The sequence below is a fragment of the Xyrauchen texanus genome, chromosome 10 (assembly GCF_025860055.1).
Source record: "Xyrauchen texanus isolate HMW12.3.18 chromosome 10, RBS_HiC_50CHRs, whole genome shotgun sequence".
NCBI lineage: Eukaryota > Metazoa > Chordata > Actinopteri > Cypriniformes > Catostomidae > Xyrauchen > Xyrauchen texanus.
Window position 1 is genome coordinate 3,543,349 of NC_068285.1, and position 12,392 is coordinate 3,555,740.

General features: G+C 38.1%; 1 protein-coding gene across 2 annotated transcripts in view; it reads left to right on the forward strand.

The window, feature by feature from the left end:
• The window catches only part of LOC127650292 (zinc-alpha-2-glycoprotein-like), a 43,294-nt gene extending 38,765 nt beyond the window's left edge, over nucleotides 1-4,529 (forward strand). Inside the window, exons 10-14 of one of the 2 annotated variants that reach the window (XM_052135616.1) lie at nucleotides 43-111; nucleotides 194-229; nucleotides 307-355; nucleotides 3,138-3,173; nucleotides 3,935-3,990. In XM_052135616.1, the coding sequence (XP_051991576.1) occupies nucleotides 43-111; nucleotides 194-229; nucleotides 307-355; nucleotides 3,138-3,156 (173 nt within the window). In that variant the 3' untranslated portion in view covers nucleotides 3,157-3,173; nucleotides 3,935-3,990. Of the gene's footprint in view, nucleotides 1-42; nucleotides 112-193; nucleotides 230-306; nucleotides 356-3,137; nucleotides 3,174-3,934 lie in introns of both variants that reach the window. The other variant, XM_052135615.1, reaches the window with a different exon arrangement.
• The last annotated feature ends 7,863 nt before the right edge of the window (nucleotides 4,530-12,392 follow it).

Below are 12,392 nucleotides of genomic sequence, written 5' to 3' on the forward strand. Positions count from 1 at the left end.
CATGATGAATCTGAATCATTAAACTCTCGTTTCTGTGTTCAGATGTTCATGAGACTCAAAGCCTTTATGACATCAGACTGAATCCAGCAGAAGATCTCACAGCAGCAAGAGGTGAAAACATCTACATTTATAATTTATATTCACTAATTACTGTAATCACAATATTGAACGTGTCTTTTAATATCTTTTACAGGTATTATGGGTTCAAATAACTCTCTTCCGAACTTTGGTGAGTTAAGATACACTTTAATGAGTTTTTATAGATTTAATGAAGTAGAGACAGGATGTTATTTTTATTTTGTTCAGCCATGAAGAAAGACTCCAGTGACCCCCATCAGAACACCGTTACCCAGAAGTAAGGTGTAACTGAGGTGGAGGACTCGAGTTACATGCCTTGACTTGCAAATTTAAGGACATGATCGACTAAATGAAGAAAATGACTTGACTTGAGAACCAGCGACTCCAGACTTCACTTGAACTGAATGACTCTTGAATGTTTTTTTATTATTATTATTTTCATTAACTTATTATAAACAGTAATGAAATGTGTTTTAAAAACATATGCAAAATATGTAATCCCGCCTGCATCACTGATCTGCATCTGCGCGGTTAACGCTGCGCTCACAATGCGCCAAAATGACAGATGATTGTCCTTTTCCCAAAATAATCTCCTTTTGGATATAAAGATTTCGAATTGGATTGTGTGAATAAAAAGGATGAAAATATGCAACGCAAAATGATCCGATACAACCACCACAACCTCCAATTTCATCAGACATTTCAAAAACCACAAGGAAAGGAAAGTGAATAATTTCATTATTATTTCATTATCCAGAAAGATTCATATGTAAAATTACTGTTCAAATGTTTGAGGGTTGTCAGTAATTAAAATTATTCAGGATTAATCTCGTGTTTTGTAGCGCGACAAGTTTGAAATGATCCGACATTGCCTATAAATGTGTGTGCGCCTTTTCTAAACCTTCTCAACAATATACCTTAAACATGTGTCGGCAATATAAAAACATTTATTTAAAACGTGACGAGTATAAAATATACAGAATGACTCGTGATGAAATCCAAGTGCTCTCATAGTGATTGTGACTGAAGAATTTAACTAAAGTGCTTGAATGCAAAACCTTTATGACTGTTTTATATAAATGAATCTCTGAAGGGAACTGACTGTCTTCAGAAATGTTTCGATGACATTTTCTTTTCATCTTACCTCCATATAATGTTTAATAAAGTATTGTTTATAAGCGCAGGGCTGCTTTGTGTACAGGCGTTACCAGGGTAACAGCTGTATTTCTGCTGCATAAGTGCCCCCTACTGTCAGAGAGCCGAATTTGCATTTTCATTCAGCACGCCTACCACATTGTTACACAGCATAAACGCAGTGTTATACATTTTAACCGGTTATTTTTCGAAAAATGTAAACAATTCGGATAATGAAGTATCTAGAAATATTCACAGTATTTTTAAGTGCCCACGATGAAAATATTGAGCATGTTCAATAACGCAATTTACTATATATATATTTGTGATGCACCGATCGCCCGGCCAGGGACCGGAATTTGCCGATTTTCCGCATGCTCGTCCCAGACTGGTAACCGTCCGGTCAGCCTCACGTCTTACTGATTCCAAGCCGGTCCGTTTTGTTGCCAGCGGCACAGGCAATAACGTCACAGCTGCATGTAAACATGTCATTGGCGTGGGAGATCTTCACTGTGAGTGAAGAATACATAAAGTTCGAAATGTGTAATAATTAAACCGCGGGTGAACCACCACAATAACTTTCGGAACAACAAACCTAATTAGACATTTAAAACACCATCACCCAGCTGAAAATGCCCATTTTAAAAAAGAAGCTAAAAAGGGAATGCGGCTAAAGCTAGCCAGAGCTCAGAGCCAGTCACAAGTCAGCAGCCTCTCCTATCATTCCTTGGTATGAGCAGCGAAAAGACCAAAGCAATTACGAGGAAAATGATGGAATTCATGGCCCTGGATGACCAGCTGTTCTCCATAGTTGAGGACAGAGGGATCAGAAATCTGATAAATTTCCTCGATACAGAGTATGAGGTACTTTCCGATGTCGTGTTGCCCGAGTTGTTTAATCTCGTGTCACGTCACACACGCAGCCTGTTATCTGCCAACATTTGGGTACACAAATCCGGGAGAGGGGAAGGGGGGTGCTGGATGGCAGAGGCAGGATAAATACATACAAATTGTGCCGTTGTGGTTTAACGTAATTTTTCCCACCGTGTACGATATTAAAATCAGAGCGACACACATTGTAAAAGGCGTGGGCATTGTCGATATGGCTTCGGGATATGAAATTCAATTCTTCCATCCAGCTGTTGTTAAATGTACATGTATATTTTGTTTTTTTCACCGGAGCACCAGCTGAGTCTTCCTCTCCCATCTACCAGTGATGCTTGATTTAACATCCTGCGTCTACTGCCTGCGCAGATATCAACAGCGCAAATGGGTTGTAGGTTGCCAGATTGTGGTCATAAATGATTTGTAATGTGTATGATGTGTCGATTGTGTGAGTAGGATGCCTTTCATTCAAGATCTGGCAACTGGACCACCTTGGAATAATATATTGATGTGATTATTCATATAACGTTGTTTGGGCCACACAAATTACGGGAGTTTTTTTGGGAGAAAAAACAAAACAGGAGACTCCCGGGAAAAACGGGAGTGTTGACAGGTATGCAAGCCGTTCCCGAAGCAGTGCTCAGTTTTACAACTGATATTTGTACATCTAACGTAAGTGGTATCGGCAGGTCACACTTGCAAAAAAATCGGAAATCGGCCAAGAAAATTGCAATCGGTGCATCTCTAATACATATATATATATATATAGTATAACACTTTACTGTTATACAATTCATATAAATAAATAAAAGTTCATCTTTTCAGAGGAAAAATAAATATTATTTCAAAAATGAATCTTTATTTTAGTACTGTTGCTTGACTTGCTTGATTTGTCTGAACTGCACTCGAGACTTGAACATTTGCTCCCACTGTTCACACGATTTCATTTTGTCCAAAGTTACTCAAATAATTGATATTTGCAATATTTGTGTTGATTTGAAACACATCAAATAAATCAATGCTGTTATTCTGTGTTTCAGGACACTGCAGATCCATTGAACTCCCGCCAAGACTCAGTAATGTTTCAATTCATTTCTAATATTATATAAAACTGTAATTTGATACATAAACATTTCTTATGAAAAATATTTAGAATCATGGGTCTGTAGTGCTCCAGTGTGTGGTGTTCTACCACTGAGCTAATTCCCCGATAGTTGAACCCAAGAGCAGAAAAGCAAAGAGTCTGGATACTTGTGTTTCTTCCAAAAAAAAAAAGTAGTGATTTGCAAAGTACAAATAAACTGGGTAAGCCAAGCTTCCACAAAACTTAGAAATGAAGAGAAACATGGAACTATAACGCAACTAGAGAGAAACTTAGCTGAGGGTTGGTCACGGGAGGAACAGGAGGAACAGGAGGAACAGGAGGAACAGGAGGAACAGGAGGAACAGGAGGAACAGGAGGAACAGGAGGAACAGGAGGAACAGGAGGAACAGGAGGAACAGGAGGAACAGGAGGAACAAAGGATTAAGACTGAACACCTTGGTGAAAAACAAGCAGGCTTATATAGGGCTGGTCACAGGTGAAGGGAATGAGGGATAATGAGTGGATGGTTGAATTGGGTTAGGGGTGTTAGTCCCATCTGCAGGAGGGGAGGGGAACATGGCATGGAAAGTACAGGACGAGCGCCATCTGCTGGTCTGGAGGAGAATAGCATCCCAAAAGGGAGATCCTTACACATAAAAACAAATAACTTTACATTTAATTTAATTTTTCATTTATTTTACAGTTCTTAAATGTAATTTACTGTAAATTAACTGTAATTTCTTGTTTTTTCAGCTCTAGACAGAAACGACACCTCTGACTCCAGTTGATCATCCAACGATTTAAATACAGCGATTAAGAATTATAGTTTATTTCTGTGTGTTTACATGATCTTACACAGATTGTTCTTCATAAATCAATAATGCATAAGTTTATATAAACACTATAAACTGTGTTATTATCAGGGAAAGTTCATAAACGTGCATAAAATCATTCTGACGGCGTATTGAATGTGTGCATGTTTATGTTTTAACATTAAAATGAGAGAAAACCCCAATCTCATGTAAACACAATTTTACTGTCAGATTTTTAGAATGAACTGATTTATATTTTCATGTCTTCATAATCTGCCGGTCAATATTGTTACTTTATGTGTCAATGTGTAAATACATTTGTTTGTGTCATAGGACAAACAAACATTCGTTTTCATGAGCAGTCCGTTTGATTCTCATGTACTTGCAAAACTAAAACACTTTCTACATTTACTTTCATACAATGATCATTTAAGATGTTTTGGGGATAAGAAATATACCATCCCAAAAATGTAACCTAAACATTTATGTTCATTTTCTAACAATTATTTTGCCTTTAATAATAATAAAAAAGTACTCCCAGGAAATGGTTCATTATTAGTGCATTTTTAGACATGTATTTCCATTGGAAGTTTTTCTTGTTTAAAGAGGGGGTGCCCAAAAAAATTGAGAACTACTGAACTAGACCAACATGGAAATTCATGCTGTCCAAAGATGGTCTTTTCAAGATAGAGGTCGAGATATTTCTCAAAGCTTTTATGGGCTTTTAATAGTTAATAGCGTCATGGTTACTGATGTAACCTCAGTTCCTTGATGGAGGGAATGAGACATTGTGTCGATGAGTTGACACTAGGGGTCGCTTCTTGGGAGCCCAGAAATCTCTGATCTTTGAGAAAAGGCCAATGAGAATTGGCGTGTGGAATTTTCATGCCACCTTCCCGGACATACATGTATAGAAGGAGTGTCGCTTGCAAACACACATACAGGTTTCGCACTGAGGAGCCGAGCCAAAGACCTGGTCATTTCAGCGGTTGGTTCAGTGTTGTGGCAAGAGGGACAATTCCATCAGGGAATGGAGGTTACAGCAGTAACCATGAAGGTTCCCCATCTGTCACTCGCTCAATGTTGTGTTGAGGATTTGACACTAGGGGTCCCAATGGAAAATGCCACAAGAGCTGAACTTGGTTATGCAGACTGGTGGTGCGAGACGGGCAGACCTCTATGTGCCTCGTTGACAACACAGCATGCCATCGCACAACTACCCCCAACACACTGGCAGGCATGAAGCGGTCCCCTACACCTTGGGGAATGGCTAACTGCTCAGAAGTACAAGGACTGGCTGGCCCAGCCATAGCCTTCTCTCTATTGTTCTCCCCAAAAAGGAACAAAATCGTTCAGCTGGGGGCCATATATAAGGTCGAAGTTGGGGGGTGCCCCTCCAAAGAGAGCACACCTGGTGGAATACAACACACGGTCTTACCGGGCAGGAGCAGAAGCACATCATGTGGAACGGCACCATGGTAGGTCCAACCCGAGGGTGGGAGGAGTTACTACAAACATGGTTACCAAGGACAGAGGGCCCTCTGCCCAAGGAAGACACGGTTTAGCTATGGAGAAAACATTTTGCGGAATATACTTCCCATGGGGTTGCCTAAGGAGACAATCAGTACATGTGGAGCACTTACCTCAGTACGGGTCCTAGGTGACGCCCGTACTGGGGTGGCGTCCTTCAGGTCTACCAACGTAAAGCAATCTTGATGCCGGACTAAAATGCATTTCTGCATGAACATCTTGAATGGAAGTCTGTGCAGAGCCCGGTTTAGAACTCTCAGGTCCAGGATTGGCCACAACCCGCCGCCTTATTTGGGTACGATGAAGTAGGGGCTGTAAAACCCCTTCACCTCGGGGGACTCTATCATGTCCTTCCTTAGAAGGGAGGCGATCTCCATGCACAAGGCAGCGGCATTCTTGCCTCTCACCGCAGTGGAGCGGCCTTGCGACGGGGCGGAGCCCGAGGTGCTGAGTATAGAGACATCAAAGCATTTATCTGGCTCCTTGTGACCGCTCCCAGAACAGCCTGGAATGGGGGAGGAAGATTTTCGTCCTTGTAGCAAATGGAGACCATCAGCTCGGGGGTGGGTTTGTGCCGCGGTTGGGCGCGCGGAAGCGGGAGGTCCGGTTCCTGGGTGCCGTACCTGCTAAAGAGAGCTGGTGTCTGGTGGTTGTGATAATGATGGCCGGGGAGACCAGAAAGAGGACCCAGGGGCTGAGGAAACTGCTTTTTTTTTAAAAAATGTGGGTACCGCTGTCTGTTGAGCGTACGCGAAATATAATTTAAGAAAAAACAAGGATTCTCCACCCGACCCTCCAGCAGGGGAGGGAGTGGTCTGCTTACCAGCTCCCGTTTGCAGTCCTGGGGCTGCCCGTCTCAGGGGCGTTTCGAAGACTTCTTGGGGTTCTTGGCAGCCGGCCATGAGGCGGGTGGCGTCGAGGTCCTGTGAGTAGCTCCACGCCATGGCTGGCCCCGAGGAGCGGGCTGTGGCGGAGCTGGTGTTGGCACCACAGGAGGATTACCTAGGCGACGGGCAGCCGGGGCAGGATGTGCTGTATGGTCTTCAACAGTGTCGCCAAACAGCCCAACCTGGAAGATGGGGGCGTCAAGGAAACAAACCTTGTAAGCCTCTCGCGACTCGACCAGGTTGAGCCAGAGGTGGCGTTCGTCGCTCGGAGGGCGAAGTCAGTCGCAAAGCGCAGCTCCTGCATTAGTCCTGGTTTTCGGTTAAAAAAATTAAAGCAATTAATCACATGCTTGTAGTACCACCTGTTTACTCCAGAGGGTAGTAAGTGAAACTTCAGGTGTATGAGCAACACACAGTTTATACAGTAAAGAAAACACTTCAGCGGACACACAGCACAGACATGCGTTACTTTCTCGCGTTCAAAACACTTGATGGAGCACAAATGCGATCCAAGGGATCTCAAGATGTGTTTAAAGATTGAGTATTAAACTATATTTAACTTGACACAGTGACATAAACATTTTATTTTTATGACGCAACACACCAGAGATGCTACGCAAGCATGTCTGACGCAGGTCGTCCGGTCTTTACCTCACAAATATTTAATTACCAACGAGGTTAAGGAGGTGTCATTTAAACTTTTATACCGTTTTTACCCAGTCAATCTTTATTTAAGAAACATGCTCCTGAAATAGATCCACTTTACTCTTTTTGTAATGCGCCCCTCACCTTTTTTGGGAATGTGTCCACGCTGTAATATTTTGGAGGAAATTTTGTTTGTTTGTACGTACCTCTATTTTAACTAGTTTTTCTTTGCTTGGTTTTCACAGTTTTGATAACTTAAGTTAATATTTTCTGATTAATCCGTTTATTTTTCTTACCAAATTTTTTATACATAAGTGTAAATTTATGTCTACAAAGCCCCTATTTGCACTTTTTTGTAAAGACTTGAAATTTTATTGAAATACCTCCAACAACTCCAAAGCATTGACAAACATTGCACTTTGTAATGAATATAATGTCTCGGCATTATTGTAAAGTATTGTGCACTATGTGTACCCCTGGCTTGTTTCTAATAAAAAAAAAAATGTCTCCAACTGATTAACAAATTCACTTGTGTAATGGATTACTGTGAACTGTTGATCAATGATTGACTTATGATCAATAATATGGTAGTAAACAATACATTGTATTCTAAAGACACTAGCATGCGATAAATTGCATTCATTTTTTTAACACGTTATTTTTTGTAAAATGAATCGCACATTAACGCGTTAAATTGACAGCCCTACCGATTACATGAAAAACGAATAATATATTTTGTCAATTTAATATTTTCATAATGTACCAAGTTAGAAGGTATAATTAACATCTGAGAGAGTTTGTGAATCAGAATTGAATTAAACTGGGAAAAGTGTATCAATATCAGCGCTATATTTAATCAGATCATTTCTGATGATACATTGAAGTGAGATATGAAGATGAGAATAACTGTGATATTATTTCAGATAGTTGGGAAGAATAAAACTCTTTCAACAGTTTCCCATTAAAGCACAAATGAAATTACTTTGATGTATTTATGTTTTGTTTGATTTATTGTATTATTATAATTTATGTGGTGTATTTACTTTATTAAAACTTCATTTTGGAAATTTTAATCGCAGGACGTGCACCTTTCGACTGCCATGAGTTTAGATCAGTATCTTGAACTACATTTAACTGTGTTTATGTGAAGTTATTCAAATATCACTAATAATTCTGCATGGAGATTCATCTTTTTGTTGTTATTTTTGTTCAATTAAGTGCATATATTATCTCGTTGAATAATTATTATTTACTGTATAGAATTAATTAATGTGGTGCATTTTTCAATTTTTATGGAAATGTTTGCTATTTTTACAATGTTTATTAAGGGCAGATATGTGAAGTATTTCATATGTTATTGAACAGACACGAATCTGTTAGTCTAAAGATGAAACCTTCACACAGATCATTCTGGTGGTAAATTGAAGTGACTGAGACATGAAGAGGAGAATAAACCCGTATCAGATGTGCTGAAGTCTACTTCCCCTTTATATAGTGTGTAAAAATCAGTGTGTCAAATGAGTAGGTGAACAATATCAGACATACATGCTGAGGCATGCAATCACCTCAGAGCTCACGGGTCGATGATTTCTGACTTCTACATTAAAATTAACTGTCCAAAATACAGAAGTAGCTGGTGTTTAGAAAACAGTTTAGGACAAAATCTATTTATTTAATTTATTTTATTTAATTATTTATTTATAGAACACAAACAACATTACAGTAACAGGCACAAAAGGTTCATAAATCCAAAGATAGGGTTAAAAAGATTATTCACATGATGACAAATACAGATTCATAGTACTTTACAATAGATGTACTTATTGCATTTTTCATAAACTTAAGTGACTGCATTAAAGAGACAAGTTCATTACAAAAAGTCTTATAGAAATTGAGCATTTAAAATGATAAAGTTGAATAATTTGTCTATACTTTTGTCTTCATGTTCGTAGTAACAAACTATTTCTTTAACAATATTATCTTTAAATGAGTTTTCGCAGTCAAAGCAGAAGAACAATCTTTCTAAAATGTCTGCACATTATGACAATCTGAAAACAAATGACATAAATACTCCTCAATACTTTTACAAAAGGAGCATTCTTTTCCTAAATCCATTAACTTAAAATGTTGGTTATATTGTGTGTAAGAGCTTTAAATGAGTTTCTCTGACTTTATTTGTAGGGCAACAGTCAGACCTTTCTCCAGTTAATGTTACTTCAAATCCAATCAAATGTTCCTAAAGACGTATCTGTGTTAATATATCTTTGCCTTTTACAAGCTAAATACAGTCTTTATCTTCTATTTTATTAAACGTCAGATGGCAACACATTAGATTATAAACCCAGAAGGATAAGATTTGATCACTGCTAGAAATTATTTATATTTTAAAGAAAAAATAAATTTGAGAGAAATTGTGTACAAAGTTTCCAGATCAATGCTTGCTCATGAAATCTAGACAATTTTATGGGTAATTTGGGAGGTAAGAAAGTTAACAGAAAATTGAGACCACCAACTTTCTTAAAAATATTACGGGGGATAAAAAACAAATCGATTCAGGGTCACCAATAAATAATTTGATGCAATTGATATTGAAAGTATTATTAATATCCACATAATCAAGCAAATCCTTCTTCACATTTCTTTCCAGCTAGAATATTGTCTTTTTAAGATGTTTATTTTAACAAAAGATATGAACCAGCAACCTGTTAATTTCTGTGCAAGTGCAATCCTGGACAAATAATGAAAGGCAGGAAAATAAATCTAGATTAGATAATAGTACTCTCCCTAAAACTGACAGATCTCTCCGTAACCAATTATCAAAACGTTTTTGATTGAAATTAAGTTGTCTAACAGACAATGTTTTTTGATATATACATATTTAATACACTCCTTTACTGGGATGCTAAAAATGATTGTTCAGAAGACCAGAATTTCACATTTTGAGTCCTGAGGCATCAGAAAAAGTTTTAATTAAATTAATTGCATTTCTAATTTGGTTTTTATGTTTCAGAAATAAATTTGTGTCATCAGCCAATTGTGAACTTTTTATTTTTCTTTCTAATAACGAGATACCACAAACATGATTGTTCTTCATTATATTCAATATATTCAATAGTTTCACTACTAACTAAAACAAAAATGGAGAATTTGGGCAATCTTGCCTCACACCTCTATTGATAATAATTCTTCTAGAGTTATTAGACTGTAATATAACTATTAATGAGCTATTAATGCCTTCATAAAACATTTGAACAGTTTGAATACATTTACTTCCAAGTCCAAATGCATTTAAACACTTTAACACAAAAATTGCTCAACTGTGTTGTGTCTTATAAAAGTGCTTCAGAGTCGACATAGTGAATATAATCTAAATTCTCCAGTACTGCCTAATATTACAGCTAATATGATGTTTAGCCCTAAAACCAGTTTGAGATTCACAGACTATATTACAGAAACCGCTTCTGCAACTTTCCTACCATTGACCCCTACACACAACATCAAACCTTGAACTGACGCTTTGAGCAATGAACCCATTTTCAGAACATCTGTATGAACACCACATTGATTCAGAAAGCTTCATTTCCCATCACTACTGAACAAATCACACTAGCTGGTGTATATATTTACTTGTGTACATTCATTTACAGCTTGAAATCTTTCGAGCTGTCTCTGTTCAGTATTATTAACACACACACACAAAAGGTTTCTTCCCACACTTGATTTGGAGTGCACATACTGAGTAAAACAGTATAATAATAATAATGGAGATCATCTCTCTGTCCAGTTGTGAGTAAATAATCCACTGAGGATGATTCATGATACTTATGATATTTGCCAACTCTCACGCATCTGGCGTGAGATTGAGGCTGAATGCGTGAGTGTCACGCCAGATGCGTGAGAGTTGGCAACCCTGTATGATATAAGTGGGGTGATATAAGGTGTGTTCGGATTGAACTGCATCTCAATCTGGGATTTAAAGTTTCTCACATGGTAAATCTGCGAATTTGATAACCGGTATAAAAGATCCCTGCCGTTACACTCTGTCCTATGATAGAGCCGCAGAGGTTGTGCATAAAAGTTCCAGGGCAAGATGATGAAGATGTGGATTGACAGTCTTTTGAATAGCACAGAAATGCAGGTGATCTTCTGTGCGTGGAATATTTGGGTCACTGAGGTACCGTTGAACCTCGACTGTGGCATCTGCGGTCGCATTTTTCAACCTTCTTGTTTCTACAACACGACTGTCCAGTAGATCCCACAGACCTTTACCAAACACTGCACTTTGTAACGATCGTTACTGTGTATTCATGTTTATCACATTATAATGCAGTGTGCCCGTTTAAGAGAGATGGTTACGTCACTCATGACGTGTACTATGCGTGATGACATAGTTGGAGATGAGATTAGGACATTGTAGATGCTAGACGTGCTCTACCCTTTTTTCTGTATATTTTATTTTATAAGTTTTGTGTTGCTAAGGAAGAGTAGCTCTCATGTATGAGAGGATTGCATTGCCTGTGCACTTGTCATTAAATGTGCGTGATACAGCCTTTCAGCCTTCAAGCTCTTTCTTCCCTCGATTTCTCTCGAGTTATCCGGTCCAAGCGTTACAACTTTTAATTGACCTACAGGATTTACAATTCAAAGTTTATTTATTACAAGGTACATATGAATGACAATGAGAGATCATTAGCAGAAAAGTCACATTTATTATATGTAATATGTAAATGTAATGTCATTTAATTCAGTAAACTTTGGTTATAAAATATTTACCTAATCTTAATGTAGGATTTTTAGATTTGGACCAAGAAAAAGCTTTTGATGGTGTAAATAAATGTTCAGGGTCCGACATGTCTTTGTGGTGAGATGAGCCCGTGCCGTGCCTTTAAATGAAGTGTCCATTCAATGTAAAATGAGGAAATCACGATTTATCAAATGTATCTGATGATGTCATCATTAAACTGATTTGGATTTTATAAAAGTTCAGATTTTATATTCATGCAATACTGTGAATAAGAATGTCTATGGTGTGAAAATCATCTATTATTAAACTGGGGTATATCGTGAAACTGTTAAACCGTTACATCCCTACTGGAGATGCTGCAACTATTACAGAATCCATCCTCAACATCATTACAGCAGAGAAATGCAGACCTGCAGACACTCTTGCATCATTTACCAGTGATGCTGCTTCTGTTATGATCCGTAAGATTTGAACATTTCACTTTTATTTGAATAGTAGTTTTGATATAGAATTGATTTTTACTGTCAAGGCAAGAAAACTGAAATAAGAGGCTAAAAGACCTTTTCCCTGAATCACTGTCACTGTCCACTGTG